Source organism: Podarcis bocagei, assembly GCF_964188305.1.
Source record: "Podarcis bocagei genome assembly, chromosome: 8".
Lineage (NCBI taxonomy): Eukaryota > Metazoa > Chordata > Lepidosauria > Squamata > Lacertidae > Podarcis > Podarcis bocagei.
In genome coordinates, this window is record NC_138133.1 from 44,380,243 (window position 1) to 44,402,447 (window position 22,205).

General features: G+C 40.8%; 1 protein-coding gene across 24 annotated transcripts in view; it reads left to right on the plus strand.

The window, feature by feature from the left end:
• The window catches only part of EPB41L3 (erythrocyte membrane protein band 4.1 like 3), a 136,288-nt gene that overhangs the window by 61,889 nt on the left and 52,194 nt on the right, over window positions 1-22,205 (plus strand). For 23 of the 24 annotated variants that reach the window (XM_081205540.1, XM_081205561.1, XM_081205559.1 and 20 more), the window contains exons 2-3: window positions 10,061-10,281; window positions 13,314-13,511. In XM_081205540.1, coding sequence (XP_081061666.1) covers window positions 10,072-10,281; window positions 13,314-13,511 — 408 coding nt within the window. In that variant the 5' untranslated portion in view covers window positions 10,061-10,071. The remainder of the gene's footprint in view (window positions 1-10,060; window positions 10,282-13,313; window positions 13,512-22,205) is intronic. The other variant, XM_081205541.1, reaches the window with a different exon arrangement.

Here is a 22,205-nt window from a genome sequence, read left to right on the forward strand (position 1 = left end):
GTAGCTTGAAAAAAGAGACATTGGGCACACTTTAGTAAACCAAGTAATCATTAGTAACAATATATTTAAAATAACAATAAAAATTAATGTATTTATTGTAGCAGTACTACTTTTTGTAGTGGGAGAAGTGCCTTTGATTTTCTTTTTGAAAATTGATTATATTTTGATTCAGAATGAATCATAGGATTTGCTTGTATGTAGAAGTTTAATCCCTGTTTAGTAAACACTTTGGGAGTGTGTGTGATGCAACACAATATTGGCTTTTGGGGAAGAAGTTCATTTGCAAGGCCAGGTAGCATGTTTTGAAGATGCTGAGAGAAATTAGATGAGATGTTCAAGGACATTTCAGATGAGCTCCACTGAAATACTTGGGGTGTAATTTGATGATAGGGTTGTTAGGCTTCAAGCTGAAGAAGTTTCTCTCATTCATATATATATATATATATATATATATATATATATATATATATATATATATATCCTGGTTCTAGTTGTTGTTGGGGTGTATGTGCTGCACCTCCCTGTCTGAAGGAAGATCAGAATTTTCGTTAATTGGATAGCAACAATTTCCTAGTACCTTCTTAATTTTTTAAAGAGCATTTCTGTGGATGTATTCATTCCTTTTAAAGATTTGACATTTTTGGCATGTAAATAGTACATCACTCTTTTAACTGTGTTTCTGCTACTTTGGTTTTTAAAATTGCCATTAAACTATGATTGTTGCCTAACTACGATTGTTACCCCTTAGCTTAGCTTTCCCTGACTCTAACTGAACAAAACCCTTCCTCGGATACTAACATCACATCCATGCATTCAAATTTTTCAGCTCTCACTAAGTAGTTCTGAACATGAAACAGGTAGCACTTTTGAAAATGCTGCCCATTCATGTCAGAACGTAATGTTAGGGAATGCAAAGCACTTAGTACATGACATAGGTTGGAAGAAATAGAATGAACCATGACATTGTGAAAAAAGTTTCTTCAAATTCATCCTTGGACTAGCAAAGAGGGAATGTTTTAAAAGCAAATGATCCATTTGGGTTCTGTCTAGCAGTGCAGCAGCTGGAAAGTTTAATTATAGGCTAGGAAGCCCTACTGGGATTAAGGAAAGTGTTAGCAGAAGGGGTGAATATTAATGACAGCTGTTTGCCGCAGGACCCAAGAGGCAAAGAGAATATGTGTGTGGTGTGTGACTAAAGTGTAATGTCCGGCACATGTGCCTTAAGCATTATAAAACCCCAGGGCATTTCTGAAATCATGGAGCATGTTTATATGGAATGATTTTCAGAGCTTAAATTTATGTTCAGTAGAGCCAAATTCAGTGTGTATTTATTTACAACCAGTATTTTGTTGTTCAAGACAAAACTATGCCCTAGCACCAGTAAATGACTCCCCAAAAGATATAATTTGGATTGTGCCATAGTCTCTGAATAACCTCATTATGCTTCCAGTAGTAGATACCGTATTTTTCGCCCCATAAGACGCACTTTTTCCCCTCCAAAAATGAAGGGGAAATCGGGGTGCGTCTTATGGGGCGAATGCCTGCAAGCCTCGCGCGCCCGGCAGGAGGTCCCACCGGGTGCGCGAGGCTTGGGGCGGCAGCCTGTCGCCCGAAGCACGGGGAGCCCTCGGGAGGGCTCCCCCTGCTTCGGGCAAGTGTCTGCAAGCCTCGCGCACCCGGCAGGAGGTCCCACCGGGTGCGCGAGGCTTGGGGCGGCAGCGGACTGCTTGCGCGCACCTAGAAGCTTGGGGCCGGCTGAGCTCAGCCCGCCCCAAGCTTCTAGGTGCGCGCAAGCAGTCCGCTGCCACCCCAAGCCTCGCGCACCCGGTGGGACCTCCTGCCGGGTGCGCGAGGCTTGGGGCGGCAGCGGACTGCTTGCGCGCACCTAGAAGCTTGGGGCCAGGTGCGCGCAAGCAGTCCGCTGCCGCCCCAAGCCTCGCGCACCCGGCGGGACCTCCTGCCGGGTGCGCGAGGCTTGGGGCGGCAGCGGACTGCTTGCGCGCACCGAGAAGCTTGGGGCCAGCTGAGCTCAGCCCGCCCCAAGCTTCTTGGTGCGCGCAAGCAGTCCGCTGCCGCCCCAAGCCTCACGCACCCGGTGGGACCTCCTGCCGGGTGCACGAGGCTTGGGGCGGCAGCGGACTGCTTGCGCGCACCTAGAAGCTTGGGGCGCGCTGAGCTCAGCACGCCCCAAGCTCCTGGTATAGCACAGCGATCCGCTAGCCCTGGGAGAGCCCCGCGGCTCTCCCAAGGCTAGCGGACTGCTTGCGCGCATGCAGAAGCTTGGGGCGCGCTGAGCTCCGCACGCCCCAAGCTCCTGGTGTAGCGCAGCGCACCTGGGCGGGAAATAATTTTTTTTTCCTTTATTTCCCCCCAAAAAAATCTAGGTGCGTCTTATGGTCCGGTGCGTCTTATGGGGCGAAAAATACGGTAGGTAGCCGTGTTGGTCTGCCATAGTCAAAATAAAAAAATTCCTTCCAGTAGCACCTTAAAGACCAACTAAGTTAGTTCTTGGTATGAGCTTTCGTGTGCATGCACACTTCTTCAGATACACTGAAACAGAAGTTGCCAGATCCTTCTATATAGTGAGAAGGTGGGGAGGGGTGTTACTCAGAAGGGTGGTGGGAATGGGAGATAGGCAGATAGCTGGGAGAGCCTGTTGACGACTCTTAACGACTGTAATAGGTCTTACAGGAGAAGGCAAGGGGTGAGGAGGTGAGAAATGGTTTAGTCATGTATAGTGCTCACTATACATGACTAAACCATTTCTCACCTCCTCACCCCTTGCCTTCTCCTGTAAGACCTATTACAGTCGTTAAGAGTCGTCAACAGGCTCTCCCAGCTATCTGCCTATCTCCCATTCCCACCACCCTTCTGAGTAACACCCCTCCCCACCTTCTCACTATATAGAAGGATCTGGCAACTTCTGTTTCAGTGTATCTGAAGAAGTGTGCATGCACACGAAAGCTCATACCAAGAACTAACTTAGTTGGTCTTTAAGGTGCTACTGGAAGGAATTTTTTTATTCTCATTATGCTTGCATCTCTGAGAAGTCCAAATGACAATTGCCCTGAATTACTTTATAATTTGGGAGTTATAAATCCGAGGGGCACATTCCCTCATGGGGATCTACCACGGGCCACATTCCACTTTCAGTGGGGCCAGGGAAAAAATGGGCAGTGATATTTCTCTTACCTGTATGGTAGACTAAATTTCACTCATGCAGAAGCCAGAGATGCAACTAACACACAAACACCACTTTCCCGTTTCCTCTCAGGTCAACAAGAGACATTATCACAGTTCAGGGACAAGTTCCAGCTAGGCGGAAAATGCAAGGAGGATGCAGAGCAGGACCAGTGAGGGGACATGGCCTAATGAGAGTCTTGAGGGCAAGAGAAAGAGGCCTGGAGGACTGCATAAATTAAATTAAACATTGTTAAGCATCAGTTTTTGCTCTCCCAATGATATTTTGAGGCATATAACCATGTCTCAAAGTCCAAGAACTCTTGACTCAATTACATGGCTCAAATCAAAGCTCAATTGTTTTAAGTGAGTTACTGCTAGCTTTGAAGTCCAGTGAAATTTTCCTCAACATGCCAGGACAAAAGGTACTTGCACCTCTGTCTTTTTAAGTGCTAGTGTTCTTTGGTAAAGTCTTTCGTATGACAAAGAAAGCACTTCACAAAGTACTTAAAATTCAGGACAAGGATTCACCAGAGGGGTTTCCTGAGGTCGGAATGAACCAAGACCAAACAAAATGTGGCAAAGAGGTTCTACCCTTTCCTAGTAAGGAATCAACTAACCATGTTCATAGAAAAAAATATATCTTGAAATAATTAATTGAAGTTAATAAGCAGATCTTGTTGGTTCTCTCTTTAGGGTTGCAGCTAAAACAGGTTTTCTAGCAATGGTATGCTAAATAGTAAAATGTGGAGTCAGGATAGTGTATGTGTGTGTGTGTTGTTTTGCTTCCTTGCTCAGATTACTGTGTTTTCTTCCATTTCTCCTAATCCTGTTAAAAACACCAGTACGGGAAAACCTGTTCTAGCTGTAACTCTAGCGTACAGGCTTTGAATGATAGTTTGCTCAGGAATCCTGCTCCCATCCCTGAAACATTCTTCTACAGCAGCAGCGAGCTCATAATCATGCCGATCCAGAATAATAACTACTTAGGACAGCATGAGTGAACTTCCATGCAAGCACCAGAGCATCCTTTGTGCCTTTATCTTTTGTCTGGAAACTGGTGTTTCAGCTAACTAGAACAGTTTTACATGACTTTGTGTTGAGCCATTTTCTGGATTGCTTCCCAGATGAGGTACCCACGGTAATTATTGCAGAGCAACTGTGGCAAATCTGCACAGCAGATGAAGGAAGTGTGGGAAAGGGGTTGCCTTTCACAAATATTATCCAAGTCAGGTAGGTTAATATTTTGGATTGTACATACAGGTAGGCTCCTTCGGGACGAAAGATGAGTTATTGAAACAACAACGATAATAAATAACGTGCTTAGAAATTGTCCAATTTCTATGGATTTAAGATTTTTATTTGCTCTGTGGTTATCTATGGGCAAGGACATCTGTTTTGTATGCACGGATGCCTAGGTTCAATACCTGGTTCAATACCTCTAGGAAGGAATGGTACACTTCAAGGTTCAGTTACTGGTACCTTTGGGTGGAGTGGAAAACTACCCAATCCTGTCCGAAACATGAAATGCTGCAGGTAGTCATCAGTACTGGACTAGATGAACTAATGGTCTGACTTGGTAGCTTTCCTATGTTCCTAATTTGTTACTGTTGTAAGCCATTATCTGCTTAATACTTTTTTACACCACCCCCACCCAAGTTTAAAAAAGAATGCTGAATTGCTATAATAGTGTTGCTGTTAATTTATGTCAGTGTAGATAGCCTCTGCGTACGCAAAGTCGTTCAGCTTGAATCACCACACTTTTGTCTGTAAATCCCACTCAAACTCTGTTGTGGGATCAGACAAGCAGTATAAGTGGATCTTGCACTCAGAATGGAGAAATTGGTTGTACGTCGTGTTTTAATTAAGATGCACCAATAGAAATGAAAAGAGTGAGTTACTAGAATAGAAACAACTATCTGATGGGTTATGCTCTGCAATTACTGTCGTCTTCATTTCATTATTCGACTTTTCATGCATGTATTTACAAAAACTTCCCAAAAGATATAATTATCTTCTAGAAATACCCCGTTTCTTTTGTGCCGTGAGTGATTATTAATTTCCATGTACATATGTTGCCAGAAGTGACAAGCTGGCAGAAGCAGTTCCTTTTAATGTACTTGATTCCAGTGGAGACCAACAGATTGCATAGATACAACTATAATTTGCTCGTCTAATGGACATGAACTTACTCTCAACCTATTAATAAATTATGCAACTGCTAGCCTTGCATCGGAGATCCCCTCATATTCCACAAGCTTCTGAAGTCAAGACAGAAATGGAAATGGTTTAGATTTTGTTTCTGTTAGCAGTGTTTAACATTTATAGTGCTATCTATCTATGCATTCATATGACAGTAGTGCTACTATTATACCCATCATTAGTCAGGATCTGACCCATGAATTGAAGACGAGTGTATTATCCGGAGTTTAATATTTTTTTATCCCAAACAATTACAAAGTTTAAACGAAAGCAAGCAGACATCAAGGATCATATTGTAGTGTGTGTACTAAATTGGAACATAAATTAGGATAACCCAGTAGGTACAAAAAGAGATGATTTGTGGGGGAGGAGAAAATTCTTTAAACAATTCTTTTGGTGACTAAGAGTAAAAGTTAGGGTTTGTTTACTTTGCTTACTCTAGTCAGTGTTCAGTTGAAACTGATTGTGGTTGCAGCTGCTAGTTCAATCTTGGAAACATCTGCAATTGATCAAGGTGCACCTGGAAGATGTTTTCAGGGTCAAGCTATATGACTTTGAAGAGAGACCAGTGTTCATGGTTAAACTCAAAAGGATTTTTCCCCTTAATGTGGAAAATAACCTAAGATTTAATCTTCTGTTCAACCACTGTGATGGATGCTTGATGGCACAGAACATCTGTCTTTGTGCCCTACTTTTGCCTTTTACTCTTTGTTTGTACGTTACACCTAGAGCAAAGAAGGATCACAAACTCCATTTTTAGGGGATCGTAGTTCATTTTGGGGGGGAAATGTTTGAGTAGTTGCAAATTTAAACTTAAGCCCTGAAATTAATAAGAATGGTATTTACAATTTTGAATTCAAATGTCCATTTTTCGCAAATGGTTTCAATGATTTTTTAAAAAGGGATTCCCCAAAAAACCATAGGCTAATCATATATAGGAAACAGCTGTTGTTATGCATTAACGTGGGCATGTGTGTCTTGAAGGTCTGCTGGCACTGTGTTTCTGTGGCCAATGTAAATGTTAAAAAATTTCCCTCAGTGTAGAGGGAATTGTTAAAAATCTCTCCCCAGTGTCACGGTTCAATATCAAGGCTGCCTTAATATATACTGTTTTTCTAATTGCTAGCAGGGTTTCCAACTTGAATACAATATGGGGAGGGGCATGTAAGCCCCACCCCACATAGTCCACCACAAGACATGGCAAATGCACAACTTTGGGGGGAGGCAGCCCCCTAAAATATTCAATTGGGGGGGGGGCAAAAGGACCTTGGCCCCTAGGAGTTGGAGCCTATTAGTATGTATATGTTAAGTTTAGGATAACCATTTTAAAAGTGTGAGGCAGTCTCATTCACATTTAGATGTTGAGCATAGAGAGACATTCACAGAAACATATCTACCTAGATGAGCAAAACTAAAAGGCAATGCTTAAATAACCTCATTTACATAAAGTAAGGGTATTTTTGTTTGTGCTGTAGTAGTCAATGTGTAGAACAAAGGAAAAATAAAGTCTCTTGAAGACACATCATTTTGGTTTCTGTTGGCATTTTACTGTTGATTATTTTAAAATAAACTGAATATATGACAGCACTAATGAGCATAATATGATCATGAACAGAAAATGGGTGTCGTGAGATCCTTAAATTCTTATAGTTAAAAACTACTGATTTGATTAAATGTTAGCTGTGTTGCCTAAGATCTTTACAGAATTTACACCAGTGATCGAGCGGCCATTAATGTAAATTGTGTTCAAATGTTTTTATTTTATATCGCTTTAAAAACAATACATATAAGCAGTTGCCCATAGATTGTATGGGATTTTTTTGCTTCCTGTTGCCTTTTCTATATTCTTGTATCACTGAACCATGTGGCTATTTCTTGAAAATTTGGGCCCCATTTACTATATTATTAAAATATAGACATTTTGCTTCCTGTTGCATGTTTTAGCACAGTTCAATATGATCCACATAGAAAAAAACAGAATAGGATATTTAGACATTCTAGACATCTTAGACTCATTTCAGGAGCTTGTGATAGTATTGGGGGAAATGAAATATACAGGTAACCTCATGCTGGCTAGGCAGGCGTGCAGATCTTCATGCTTTTAATAAACTTACAAAATAATGCAGTATATATCCTTGTCCCCTGGGAGGATTGCTACTGTCAGCCATGCTCTTCTCTAGGATACAGTAAGATGTAAGCAACTCAAGCATAATAAATAGGAAATATAAGAAACGTTAGTGATTTATAATTACCAGCTATGTAGTTGTCAGGTCACATTTTAGTTCAGGGGCAAAATCTTGATCATTGATGATATTTCTACATGTTCCATACTAGAGAAAAGACAGAGAATTACAGTACTTTGTGCATAGCTGGGATAAATTGCTGATAAACTTCTGTCTCAAACACATACAGTGGTGCCTCGCAAGACGAAATTAATTCATTCCGTGAGTTTTTTCGTCTAGCGAATTTTTCGTCTTGCGAAGCACGGTGTCGGAAAAGTTTTGGAAAAGCTTCAAAAATCACCAAAAACCTCAAAAAAGGCTACCACACCGTGTTCTATGAGTTGCTCCTCAAAGTCAAGTCGCAACTGTATTAACGGTGTTAAGAAAAAGGAAGCAAACTTGCAAAAAACGCAAGACGTTTTCGTCTTGCGAAGCAAGCCCATAGGGAAATTCGTCTTGCGAAGCAGCTCAAAAACTGCAAAACCCTTTCGTCTAGCGAGTTTTTCGTCTTGCGAGGCATTCGTCTTGCCGGGCACCACTGTATTGTCTTTAAAAGCATTAAATTAATCAAGCTTTTAAATGGTGGATAATGTGTGTGCATGCACCCCTTGAAAGCAAGGCACTTTACAGCAACTGTAGAAGCAGTAGGTTGTACTAATGATGTTTCTTCAACAAAAAAGTGATGAGGCAATAAGCTGAACTATCCCAGTGAAGCCTTTACAGAAAGTGCACTGTAGTCATCAATCAGAGGGAAAGGAAGAAAGCTAATGCACAGGAAGGAAATCAGAAGAAAAATACTTTTTTTCCAAAAAAAAAAAGGTCAGAAAAGAAGATTAGACCTGAATGTTTTTTTAAAAAGTGAGTCTATTGAGGATTGTAATGAGCCATTTTAGTGAACCCTTCTTTCCTCCTTAATTGCTTGATGAAATATTTATTGTTCATTTGTATTCAGTTTCCAGAGCTATCTGGCTATAATAATGCCTTTCACAAATACTCTTTTCGCTTTTGGTATGGAGTGAAGTAAATAAGTTTATTATTGCTGTTTACTTATAAAAGAAATGTTGCAATAAACCTCATGTGAGAATTTGCACCCCGTGTTTCCAGTTCTTTTCCTTTGTTGTTTATTTGCAGACTGAAATTTTTAGGCTACAACCCCCCCCCAACCCGTGCACTTTTATCATTTAAAAAACCTGTTTTACTGTTTTTTTATTTATATTTTAAATGTTTTTATTTTATATTTTTGTAAAGTGTGTAGAGGTTTTTGTTACAATCAAGTGATATATAAATTTTGTTAAATAAATACATCAAACCTATTTTCATAAACTTTTTAATGTACAATTTGCTCTGTAACGTCCATAGATAACTTTTGATACATTGGCACGTGTGAGCTTATATTTCACAGTAAATTTCAATAGGATTGCAAGAATGGATTTTGTTATTTTTACTAGGGCTGTTTTACTAGATTATAATCCTAGACTTTCATACAGTGGCCTGGTTCAGCCATCACATGATTAAACCATAGTTAAAATTTGTTATACTTTTAGTCCACCCTTCTGAAGATAGGCAACCCCATACAATATATTTAACTGGGAAGAGTTGGAGGTGAGCCATCTAAGTGATGATTTTGAGTCATTACTAAAGTGACCCCTACAGTGATAATTGATGATTAGTGAAGAACATCACAATGCGAACATAGCAGTAGGTAGTGGACAGGTCCTTACCAGCAAAAATACTGATTTTCTTTTTAAAGGAGTATTTCCCCTCTGTTAATTGCATAGTTCCTCAATTAAATAAATTATTATGGCTACCAGATTTAAGGCAAATTACATGTTGATTAACAAAATCAGATCGTTAGGGTCATACTTTTGTTTTTGATAGATTCAAATTGTGACAATGCTGCATTTATTCATCTGAAAACTTTTACTCTTGAGTTTTAAGATTGTCTAAATGCTTAAAAGGTGTGTCATAGGCTACAGCCAGGCCATGATGAGACCCTTATTTTTGTGATATCCCTGAGTCGCACAGAGATTTTGCACCAAGCAGGAACAGGATGTTTTCAGTTTAATTTCCTTGGGGTTCTGTTGGAAGAGTTGGACAAAGGGTGATTAGTTATCTGACAAATGGTTTATAGTCCTCTACAATCTTAAGTCCCTAAGTAGGACTAGTTCTGGTAGCTGGATTCAGTGACCAGAGTTAAGAAGAACCTGCATTCCAACAAATTCAGACCACCTAAGTGTGATGAGGGGACAGGAGAGCAAGTGTGAAGACACTTAATAAAAAAAATCCCCTTGTATGTAGAGGTAGGTGGGTAGGTGTGACTCCCCGTCACCCACAAATGGTCTTAACTTTGCCACCCATACTTTGTGACACTTAAAACCATCTTACTTGTTTGTCAATTCAGTTTTTGCCTTCTTTTGATTTTTTTATGATACTGAATAGTTTTATTTGTGTTGTAGAATAATCAACCATGACTACAGAATCTGGATCAGATTCTGAATCAAAGGATCAGGATCAAGAGCAGAAAGAAGCTTCGGGTCAACAAGGATCGGGTGGGACAGGGGCCCAAGGACAGCAACAGCAACAGAAACAACAACAGCAGCTGAGTGAAGAGCACCAGAATGCATTAGAACAATTTTCTGGTGTTGCAGCTCACAGCACTCCTGTCAAAAAGGAACCGGTAAGATCAGAACTTGGACAATTTCTTTAAAAGTCTTAACATACACTAGAAAGCCAACGCATAACTTTACTTCAACACATATATCAGTCTGATTAAACAGTACTCTTGCACACTGATTGGTGATCTGCTGGGGATGGAGGGGAGAGGTTAGATACTATTCCCCTCTCTCAATTTCAGTCATATAATATTTTTGTAATTTTTGTCAGATTGTCTTACATGCTGGGCTTAATTTTTAAAACCTATTGCCATTGTTAAAAGGGGGGCAACCTTTCGCTATTCATCACAGTGTTAGATAACTGCAAATTTTGGAGAGGTTGGAAACACATTTCAGCTTTGACACCTGTTGAAATCCCATTTTATTTGGGGTTGAGTGATGTTTGAAACTAACAAAACCTTCCATTCATTAAGGCCTGGTACTTACAAAATGGGGACGTGGGTGGCGCTGTGGGTTAAACCACTGAGCCTTGGGCTTGCTGATTAGAAGGTCGGCGGTTCGAATCCCCGCGACAGGGTGAGCTCCCGTTGCTTGGTCCCTGCTCCTGCCAACCTAGCAGTTCGAAAGCACGTCAAAGTGCAAGTAGATAAATAGGTACCGCTCCGTCGGGAAGGTAAACGGCGTTTCCGTGCGCTGCTCTGGTTCACCAGAAGTGGCTTAGTCATGCTGGCCACATGACCCGGAAGCTGTACGCTGGCTCCCTCGGCCAATAAAGTGAGATGAGCGCCGCAAGCCCAGAGCCTAATGGTCAGGGGTCCCTTTACCTTTACCTATACTTACAAAATGACTACATTTTAACTACTTTCAGTTGTGTTAACATTGAATAATTACTCAGCCCTGAGGCTTTCCCCCTCTTTAACAAAGCATTGCTTTTGGGACATAAACAAGGTGCATCACATTAGAATGTTGTTATTGGGAAAGGAAACAAAGGAGGCTAACAGTAATGACTGGGATTAAATACTCCACAACTTTGTTTGAAGAGATGGTATGTGTACTGTATTAGCATTAAGCTAAGAGTGGTGTGCATAGATAACCAGCTGCATTGCCCCCTTTAAAACAAGGCAGGTATGGAATAGGTTCCCCATCTCTAACTAGCTATATAGTAGGCTTTGGTTAGAATAATGCATACATTCTTTACTCCATCAACAACAGGTGTTGTTGGGCTAATCAGACATTATTATATCAAACTTTGAACCAAAGTTACAAACCAAAATGTATAGATTAGTCCGGTTAGAAATAAATATTTAGATTCCCCCCCCACACAAACACACACAAAAAACGCAGTGGGAAGTCCTCCTGTGTGAAAATTTGAGCAATTTCAGTGTTGCTCTGAGTCTAGCTGAAGGTAGCTTGATCCAAAAAGAGCCTTAACACATTTTTTCTTCCCTGTTAGATGTTAATTTATGGTGCCATTAGCTAGATAATCAAATTGCTTGTGGAATGCATCATAAATAACCTTTGAAAAAGAGTTCATCACACATGAAACAATGTGCATTTATGCATGTAAAATAAAAAATAAAATACTGAATGCAAGTTGTGTCTCCCTGGTCACTTTGCCCTAGATAACTGCATGAACAGGATGTCAGGCTTCTTTAGGAAGATGAGACTTAATTCCCTGTGAAGGTGCATGAACACATCTTGACAGTTTGGGGTCCTGCTCTAATAGTTCCTGGCATGTTTTTGTGCACAGCACAAATTACTATAAAGGTTCTTCTGTGACAGTCTAACCTGGATAAATTCTCCCCGGCTTAGTTTTGTCCTGGTTAGCTACTTCTAGACATTGGTATCCACATCCTTCCCTTTTGAAATACTAATGCTCCTGTTTATAGTTCAAACTAAACATTACCAGCAGGTTTGTGTGTGTATATATATCTGTTTTCTCTGCACCACCCACTCGTTTTCACAAGCAAATGTAATTCCTTTCACCATGTGCTCTACTATATTCAGAGAAGCCCTGCACTTTCCCACATATTGTGCAACACACAATTCTTTGGCTCTGAAAGCAGATTAAGGCTTTTGGCCAGATTTGATTCATTCTCATGGAGACTTGTTACAATGAAGGAAATGGACTTGGAGGATTAATTTGTGATGGATGTCAGTTCTGCAGGCTGCTGACTTACTATGAAGTCATTTCGAGCTGAATCAGATTTGTTTTTTTTTTTATGATGGCCAGATGAAAATAAGATTAAATTTCTAAGCTTTAACTAACGTATTACTACATTTCAGTTGCTGCTGAAATGTTGCTTCTGAACTAGTTGTGGAAGAGCTGTGTACAGAGTTAGCTGCTACTAAAGTGGCAATGCCATTGGAATGTAACTGCCAGGTGGGAAGAGCACACTGTGTTGGCTGGAATATAATCGTCATCCCCTTCTTTCCTGAAAGGGGGCATATTGCATTCAGCCATATGTCACATTGGATCTTTTAAACTCAGACTTCTTTTTATGCATTATGAATTATCAGCTCTGCCCAGATGTTTAGAAAGTTTGTAGGCATTTTAATTTAGTCTATTTCACTGCAGTTTTAACCTTCTGTATGTTTAAGATTATGGTCGCAATTTTTTTAGAGATAGTTTTATTGTTATATCTTTTTTTTAAAAAAACTGCTTTGCGGTTTTTCTACAATCAAGTGGCATATACATTTTATGAAATAAAAATAAATAATCAAATCTGATCTCTCTATTAAATGTAAATATTGTGTGTGTACCTATGATGAAAAAACTAAATTATTAGAAATATAAAACTCAAGACTCCTGCAAAGGTTAATATATGTCATATACCGAAATGATAATTCTCAACACTTTACACCATGAATTAGCAGTTATAAAATGGAGCAGCAGTTTCATTGACTAGAAAAGCTTTTCAAAATATTGAATGAAATTTCTCTGCACTGCAGTTACGTTGCAGTTTCAAAACGTGGCTCTAACTAGTCCTCTGTAAGGGATGTCTGATTGTACCTTGTGATTCTGAAAGCTCGCTGCAATCGGCCACATTTTTTTAATCTGAAATTAGAACTTAATCTCCCTATTTTCTCTTTGTAGGGCAGTGACAAAGAACGCGAATTTGCTGCTGCAGCAGCAAAACAACTGGAATACCAGCAGTTTGAAGACGACAAGCTCTCTCAGAAATCATCCTCAAGCAAGCTTTCCAGATCTCCTCTAAAGATTGTCAAAAAACCGAAAAATATGCAGTGCAAAGTAATCCTTCTAGATGGCTCAGAATACGGCTGTGAAGTGGAGGTAAATACTGGAAGGGAGGGAGGAAGATTTTTTACTATATATGATCTAAGGTGTTCATTTGGTGAAGGCTGATTGCAAAGGAAACTTACTTCTCTTTTATATCAGAAGGAGAGTACCTGTAAGAAAGGAAATATAAAAAAGCATGTGGTTTGTGTGTATTCAGTCTGGAATACTGGCAGTAGAAAACAAAAACAGAAATTGAATAGTCCTTCTCCCAAGGCTCTATGTGATAATTCACCTAGCAATTCAGCCTTTCCCTCAAAATATATTTGCCCTTGTGATATTGATGAGCAGTGAGAGTACAGAGCAGCAGGAAACACCAGCAAGGAAAAGAGACAGTAACGATACAGATAGGGAACTGCTGGTTATTCTGTACCGCAGTTGGATTCTATAGCTGTGTCTGAATCTATCTGAAGTGTGCTGTTTCAGGCTTTCTATCAGTCAAGAGACTTTTGGTTCACATACTCTTCAAAGAAAGGCCTGTCTAGAATTTCACACTTTTATTCTCAGGGTATGGATCTTGGTGATAACTGTTCAGAAAGAGCAAGCAATTTGTATAGCATCAAAGGCATTATTGTGAGGCAGTGGTAAAAAAAGCCAATTCTGTGCTAGGGATTATTGGGAAATAGACTGAAAATAAAATTGCCACCAAGATTGTAATGCCTGTACAGTATAATAAATATATGTTGTGGGTGTATTTGTAGTGCTCTCCATTTAAAATATACATATATTTAGAACTGGGAAAAGGTGTAGACAGAGGAAGCAAGGTGATAAAGTGGTTGGACCACCTTCCTAATAGGAAATGTAGAGGCTTTTTAGCTTAGGAAGAAAGGTAACTGAGTGTGGAGATATGATAGTAGTTTATGAAAATTATAATGAGCTGGGATAGAGGCTTGTAAAAGTTTGCCTATGTAGAGAAAATGACTAGGGACCTTTTATCTTACAGTAGTAGAATTCAGAGTCACCAAATGAAATTGATTAACAAACAGTTCAGAAGAAAAGTACTTATTCACAATGCTTAGTTCATATGGGAATTTGTGATCATAAGCTATGGTGATGATTACTTTAAAAGGGAAACTTGACACCCAACACCTTGGACCTAGGAGGCTCTCCAACATTAAATAAAAAGCAAAACACATCCTATTTCTGCCCCAGTGAGGTTAATGCCACTACTCCTTGTTTTGCTACTTTTCTCTGCTTGGGCTGAGAGCACCCTTATTCCTTATAAATCGTAACAATGTGAGCAGGGTAGAAGGTCAGGCATCAAGGGAGAAGACAGCAGGGAAATATTTCTCCATTCAGGAGTCCACCACAGTTCCACCAAATTCCAAAAATAGTGCTTAACATTATTCCTAGACTAAAAGGACAGAGCTTGATGATTGGGGAAAGGGGTTAGTTTATAGAACATACATTCCAGTTCTAATGCAAACAAGCTTGTTAACAATTCCTACCTACCTACCTTATTCCTATCCCTAGGGTCTCAAGTAAAGGCTTAGAACAGCTGTGTGTGTAACAAGGACAGGTTTGGGAGACGTCACCTAACTTCTCTGACACATCTCAACTGTCAGCGAAGCTGTGTGCTCTCTCTCCCCCCCCCCTTTCCCTATATTATGTTAAGGAGAAGGGGCCTTCCAGTTGATGGGCAGCTCATCAGGCACATCTGTCAAGCCTGCCGCATCACATTGTCATGAGGAACTTTAAAAAATGTGGATGAGAGGTCTATCGGCGGCTATTAGCTGCTATAACTAAATGATTTAGTTTATAGGGTATCTACCACTGAATACCAGTTGCTGTATCCCATTCCAGCCATCCCTTACACGTGGCTCAAAATTCAGAGAGACCAATGAGCCATCTAGGGATGAGACATCAAGATACAGTGGTGCCTCGCAAGACGAAATTAATTCGTTCCGCAAGTTTTTTCTTCTTGCGAGTTTTTCGTCTTGCGATGCACGGTTTCCCATAGGAATGCATTGAAAATCAATTAATGCGTTCCTAGGGAAACCGACTTCAGACCAGGTCCGGGGACAGTCTGTCCCCCGACCTCTTCTGAAGGCTGGGGGGGGGACAAGGGCTTTTCTTCCCACCCCCAGCATTTTAAAAAACCCCGGGACAGCGGAGGGCTTCTCCGCTGTCCGGGGCGATCTTAAAATGCTGGCGGGCGGCATTTTAAAATCGCCCCGGGACAGCGGAGGACTTCTCCGCTGTCGGGGCGATTTAAAAGCCCCTGGGAAGGCAGGCAGGGGGGACAAAGACTTTTGCCCCCCGCCAGCCTTCAGAAGAGGTCCTGGACCTCTTCTGAAGGCTGGCGGGGGCGAAAGTCTTTGCTCCCCCCGCCTGCCTTCAAAAGCTGTCCGGCCCAGGCTTCCCGGACCTTTCCGCCAGCAGCGGCAGCGCTGCCGCTGCTGGCGGAGACTTGCCGGCATGCCGAAGCCTGCGCGCAGCGCGCCCAGGCTTCGCGGACCTCTCCGCCAGCAGCGGCAGCGCTGCCGCTGCTGGCGGAGACTTGCCGGCATGCCGAAGCCTGCGCGCAGCGCGCCCAGGCTTCGCAGATCTCTCCTGCCTTCAAAAGCCGTCCGGGATAGCAGGAAGCGCTTCCCTGCTATCCCGGACTGCTTTTAAAATGCTGGCGCTGGGGAGCAAAGCCTTTCGGCCCCTGCCAGCCTTCCTGGACCTCTTCTGAAGGCCGGTGGGGGGGGGAAAGGCTTTGCTCCCCACCGCTAGCATTTAAAAGAGGTCCCCGGAGATTTCCCTATGGGCTTTCGTCTTGCGAAGCAAGCCCATAGGGAAATTCGTTTTGCGAAGCGCCTCCAAAACGGAAAACCCTTTCGTCTAGCGGGTTTTCCGTCTTGCGAGGCGTTCGTCTTGCGGGGTACCACTGTAGTAAGGATAATAGAGTTGTCCAGCAGAGAGCATAGCAGGATACAGTGTTGCTTCAATTCTGGCTACGTTCCAACTAAGCAGGTTTATAGCTGGTTTAGCTGCTGCACCCCTTCCTGACCTGCAATCAGATTTCTGATTCTGAGTGTGGGGAGTGGGTTGGTGCTGATGCCAGCCAGTTTGTGTTGGTTCCATCAGAACTGTGGCTTCCTTAAGTGGGATTAATAATTGGACCAGCTCTTCCTCCAAGGTCTCACCCAGAACCGTGCTGGTCCTGCTAGGTGCGTATGATGCCAGAGGGGACATAGAAAATAAGAAGAGCCCTGCTATATCAGGCCAAATACAATCTGGTCCAGCATCCTGTTGTGACAGTGTCCAACCAGATCTCAATGGGATGAGACAACATGATTGGGAGGGCTGTTTCCTTTATGGCCAGTATCTTGAAGTTATCTGGTTGGCCTTTGCTGAAAATAGGACACTGAAAATAACAAATCAGTTTATTCATATTTGAGTTTCTCTTCAAATGGAGGGGGAAATCCCAAGTGTGGGTGTGCATTGACAGAGTAATGTAAATGTTGGTCGTGTAAGCCTGCAAGATTTTGTTGTGTATAAAGGTCAATAGATTCTCAGCAAAAAATGTGCTTTCTAGGTTAGTCAGTACTGGTAGCAGCATAGGTCAAGAGTCTCTTGCAATATAAAACAGGGATAGGATTTCCTTCTCCTTCCTGGAAGGCGGGACCAAGGCAAGCAACCAGAACTTTATTAAATTTATATCCCAAAAGAACCCATGGCAGCAAGCACACAGGTGATAAAACAATTAAAACTTCTAAAAGCAAAACAATTCCAACACAGAAACAACTATCCAAAGCACCAGGTTCAGTTGGGGATGAAGGAACAGAGGCTGTAAAAATATCTGTGTCTAGCTTCCTTCACTGAATGGCAAGGCTGAATGGCAAGGCTGTCCACCCCTTCCTCCCACAGCACACGCATCTTGGAACCCAATGGTCATATTTTGCCAAGTCAGATTATTTTCTCCTTGAATTAGTAGGGAAACCTGGTTTTGTTTCATTCTATTCTGTGACTAAGATAGTTGGTGCAGCAAGGACTTCCAATGCAAAGGAAGGGTATTTAATTGTTTCTGTGTAAGTAGCCAACCCAGCAGGGAGGGAGAAGAGGAAGCGTCTCAGGAGCTTTAAATCTTTAAATCTATAGTTCTGATTGAAATTATCTGCCCTGTGCATTCATGCTGTTATTAAGCTTATGGGGGGGGGGCCTTAATAGTAGCATGACACCAGTCGTGATGAGAATCACAAGGTGGTGGTGAGATTTAACCAGCTGAGGAAGCATCAAGTAGGGAAGAGAAGGCTGGAAGAGAAAGAGTGTGAAGTACTTCTGATCCCATCCACTACCATTTCTGCTGCCGCTGCCACCATCCCACTGCTAGCAAATTACCTACCTTTTGCTTGCCTCGCCTGAGATGTTCTTAGCTGCACTGACATTTGAGGTAAACTGTATATTACTGTGTCTGTTACAGTTTTTCATAATGGATTTAACATAATATCTATAACTTTTTGCCCATTTTTAATTCTCTTTTTGAAATGGAGGTTCATGTGGTGGTGAATATGCTCTCATATTGACTGGAAGTAGAATTCACATTTTCTAAGAGAACTGTCTTCCCTCTCGAATTCTGAACATATGAGTCAGCAGCTGGAGAGTTAACCCCTTCATGTTGCAAATGGATTTGAGAAATGTCTTCTATTGACTATTTTACAAGGTTTCTTTCAAGCCCCATTTCAGCCAGATTGGAGTGTGTGGAACAGGTCCCTGTGAGCACCAGGGAATGCCTGCCAGAGCCGTGTTAACAACTCATGCATTAGAATCTGACCAGTTTGAGTGAATCATGAGTACAATTAGGCAAATTTGCTATTTAACGTTGTTATTTCTGAAACCCAAAATATTTTGACATACAACAGACAATCTTGCCAGCATTAGCTTATATTGATAACAAGCTTGTTATGCTGCACTCATCTTTGTGAGCTTTCATATTAAATTTCTTGTCTATGGATCTTACAAGATTCGAGTACTACCAGCAAACAATTTCTTGCTAATATTTCTCAAACAATATACAGCTTTTAGCTACCATTCCACCCGACAGACTATAACAGCACAGAGAGAAATGGAAGTGGGCCAACTTGGAAGTGGCTCCTCTTTCCTTCAGCTACCAACCAGCAGTAGTCATTACAAAGGGAGAGATACCACCTGGGCAAGATTGAAAGTGAGTTAGCAGGGGGACCAGCTCAATTGGGCTTATTTTCTCCCTGGACTGTTCCATTCAATCCACTTATTCTAAAAAATGTGCCTGAATTGCCTTTTCTCTCTTTCCCCCTTACCTGCACAGCAGCTTTAGAGCAGGTTACAGGTTAGAACTTTGAATTCAAGCTACAAGGGTTGCCGCACTGGGATTCTTGAAAGAGAGAGGCTGGAGTAACTAGCATGGGTCTGTTGCATACTAATAGCTTCAGACAGATTATAAAACCATGTGTGGGTAGCTTGTATGTGTGAGGATGTGTGTCTACATGTTTGTTTCTGCCTCTGCATGTGTAATTTTATAAAATTTAAGAAACCATCCTGAATATTACAGTTTTCGTTCATAATACTAGGCCTGCTGAGAGCTCTGTTGCTGATGTCATGAGAAAAGGCTCTAATTTGGTCTGATTCCAAAATGAGGACTAGGTCACCAATCTTCTTATTGGGATTTAGCAATCCTTTGGTTGTTGGGGCTTTTTTTCTGTTTAGATTAGTGCTGGCTTTTTAGGATTGTGAGCTCAAGGGTTATTAAAAATAAACTCTTGGCCCTAATAGAAAGTGTGCCATATTATACAATGTCACTGACACTTGTATGATTGTTACTATAATATACAAAAGTGTGAGACATTGATCTGCACACTGAAAATTTATTAGAAGAAGACATTTTAAATGCAGATATAATGCAACTGTGTTGCTGGGTAAATTGTTAGCATTGCCATTTGTCTCCAGCACTATTTTTGTTTGTTTGTTTGTTTAATAGATTAAAGGGTGTGTGTGAAATTAAATGGAAAAATCAGAAGCCCTTAACTGAGTATTATCAACACTTTCTAACTGATCATAAGAAGTTTATTTCTAATGAAGCTTAATTTACATTAATGTGTACTTGCAACACAGAGGCAGTATGAGATTCAGTGGAGGTTGTAGACTGCAATCCTGTACACACATGGTATTTAGTGGGGCTTACATTGGGGTAAACAATGCATAGAATTGTGCTGTACTATTCCTTCATATCATGAGCATTACATTTTAAGCAAGTTTTAAAAATTGCACAGCAAGGATTGTTTTTAATACAGACAGATCCAAACATGCTATATGGAATAAAGAAACAATCTATGATAGAGTAGCAAAAGAATGTGTGTTTAAAATATCTACATTTGAAGACCACAAATTGAAATTTAACATAGTATTATTGAACTAAGTTCTTTATAAAACAAAAATAAGCTACTCATTGTGCTACAGGCATGTTACTACAGGCCATTATTTTGGATAACTAGAAGACACAAATTAATGGTTCCCATGTGACATTTTAGGTAACAGATATTTAACATTTTAGTTTGCTGCTTGAATGAGTTTAGCTGTTGCCAGTTGAGTAGCAAGAAAGGTTGTCACCAAGTTTTTGTTATGGGATTTCTACATTACATGGCAAAACTATTATTGTGGACTAAGAACAACATGTCCAGAAATGCCAAACGCTACTTCTCTTTGTGTATTTGTGCTTAGAACAAACGAATATTTTATTCAAGATAATTCATTTGCTGGCATGCATGCAATGTCCTGTGAATGAAGAAGGAGAACAAAGGAAAATAGTCTGGAATAAATGCCATGATAGAAACAAGGTGTTAATTCAGGCCAACAACCTAGCCTGCATTAAGGTTACAGCGCAATCATGTGCACATTTGCTCAGAAGTAAGAGCCATTAAGTTCAATGGGGCTTACTCCCATGAATGTGTATAAATTGCCACCTTGCTCTTCCTTACAAGCCACATATTAAGGAATGTCTGTGCATTTGTGAAGCATTTTTTTCCTGACAGAAGTGAACCAAGGGTATTTTAGGATTTTGATTAAGAATGTTCAAAGGATTTTCAGCTAACCCTGAGTTTAAAAATCAGTGCTAAAGATGATGCATCAATAGCTGCCTGTGTTGCAACTGTTTCAAAGGAGGGTTCCCTGTGTGGCAGTACCAGGATAACTCAGTGAATTTTTACAAGTCTTTAAAGTATTGCATATTATTATTATTATTATTATTGCCTCATTTATTGGTATTTCCATTTCTTAGCTTAATCCAATTAGTTTAAATGTTGACTTTGTTGACTGCCTGCAGTTCTTAAGGAAAGTGACAAAACTCATATTTTGATAGAATGATAACTGATAGAAGAACGTTAGCAGTAAGCTTCTTTGTCAAACTTTATCATCCATTCTCAAAGGATAGGTGTTTCAGCATTCAGACACAAGGCTATATGGTAATTCTGTATTTTCTATATTTGCACTGAGAGAATTCACTACGAGATTATCAGGGACAGAACATTTGCCTTGCATGCAGAAAGTCCCAAGTCTATGAGACCCTGTAAGTCAGTGTAGACAATACCAAGCTAATTGAACAAGCTAATGGGTGTTTAGTCAGTAAAAGTTTGTATATAAGCCATCTTCCTATGTTCTAATGCTAAGGAATGTATATGTGCAGTGACATTTTTACTGCAAGAAATAGTTATGCAACATTGTGTCATAAATCTCATGGGATTTAAAATGAAACTGGGTAGTATTAATCTTGTCACCTGTGTGCACTCTCTTTCACTCACACATGAGCAAACCTGCTATTTAGATTAGGCTGGTATAGGATGGGACACTCCACTATTGTTACAAAAACGCTATATTAGTATTGGGAAAGGGGGGAAATGCAAATAGAGGCATACTCTGAATGTTCACTCCCTTAAATTTTACATACTGTTCTGCTTGCAAACTCTTGACCTAGACCTCCTGCATTAAGAGCAAAGTTTGGTGGAACATTGTTAGCTTTTCGGGCTTTTAAATGCCTATATCACAAGAAAGGAACTTGTACAGTTAAATTGTTTCTGCCCAGAAGTCAACAGTTCATATGACTGACCTACTGTAAACATTGAAATCAGTCAACTGGAAGTGGTGGACATGTGCTATTACTGTATTACAGACAAAGTATTCCTGACAACTGGCTAAACCTTCAGGCTTTTCTTCACTAAAGGGATCATTATAGTTGGTTTAGGATGGGTAAAGTGATGTTTCAAGTTGTTTATACTTACTGCCTGACCCTAGATCAGGGTATGTGATCTGCGGCCCATGGGCTGAATTTGCCCCCCCCCCCAAGTGGTTTGGGTGGCTCCCAGGACCCTCAATAATTTGGCAGTTAATTGTTTAAAAAATGTTCTGCTGAGGGATACTGTAGGGTATCACCAGTGCTCCAGAAATCAGGAGCCTCTGCCTCAGTTTTCCCTACAAAGGCACTTCTCCCTCCCAATGGTACAATGGCAAGGTTTTTGAGCTCAGGAAACAGGAAGGAAAGCTTTCTTTCTTTTCTTTTTTGCAGTAGTACCAAACCAGAAGAGCAGAACAGGTGCCTTTGCCAGGCAAGAATACATTTGAATGTGTTGATTGAATGATTGAACACATTGATTTGTTTTTCTTCTCCATTACAGTGCCGAGGTAGGATTGCCTCATTTCTTAGCACTGCAATTGAGAAATGCTTTCACTTTCCTCTAG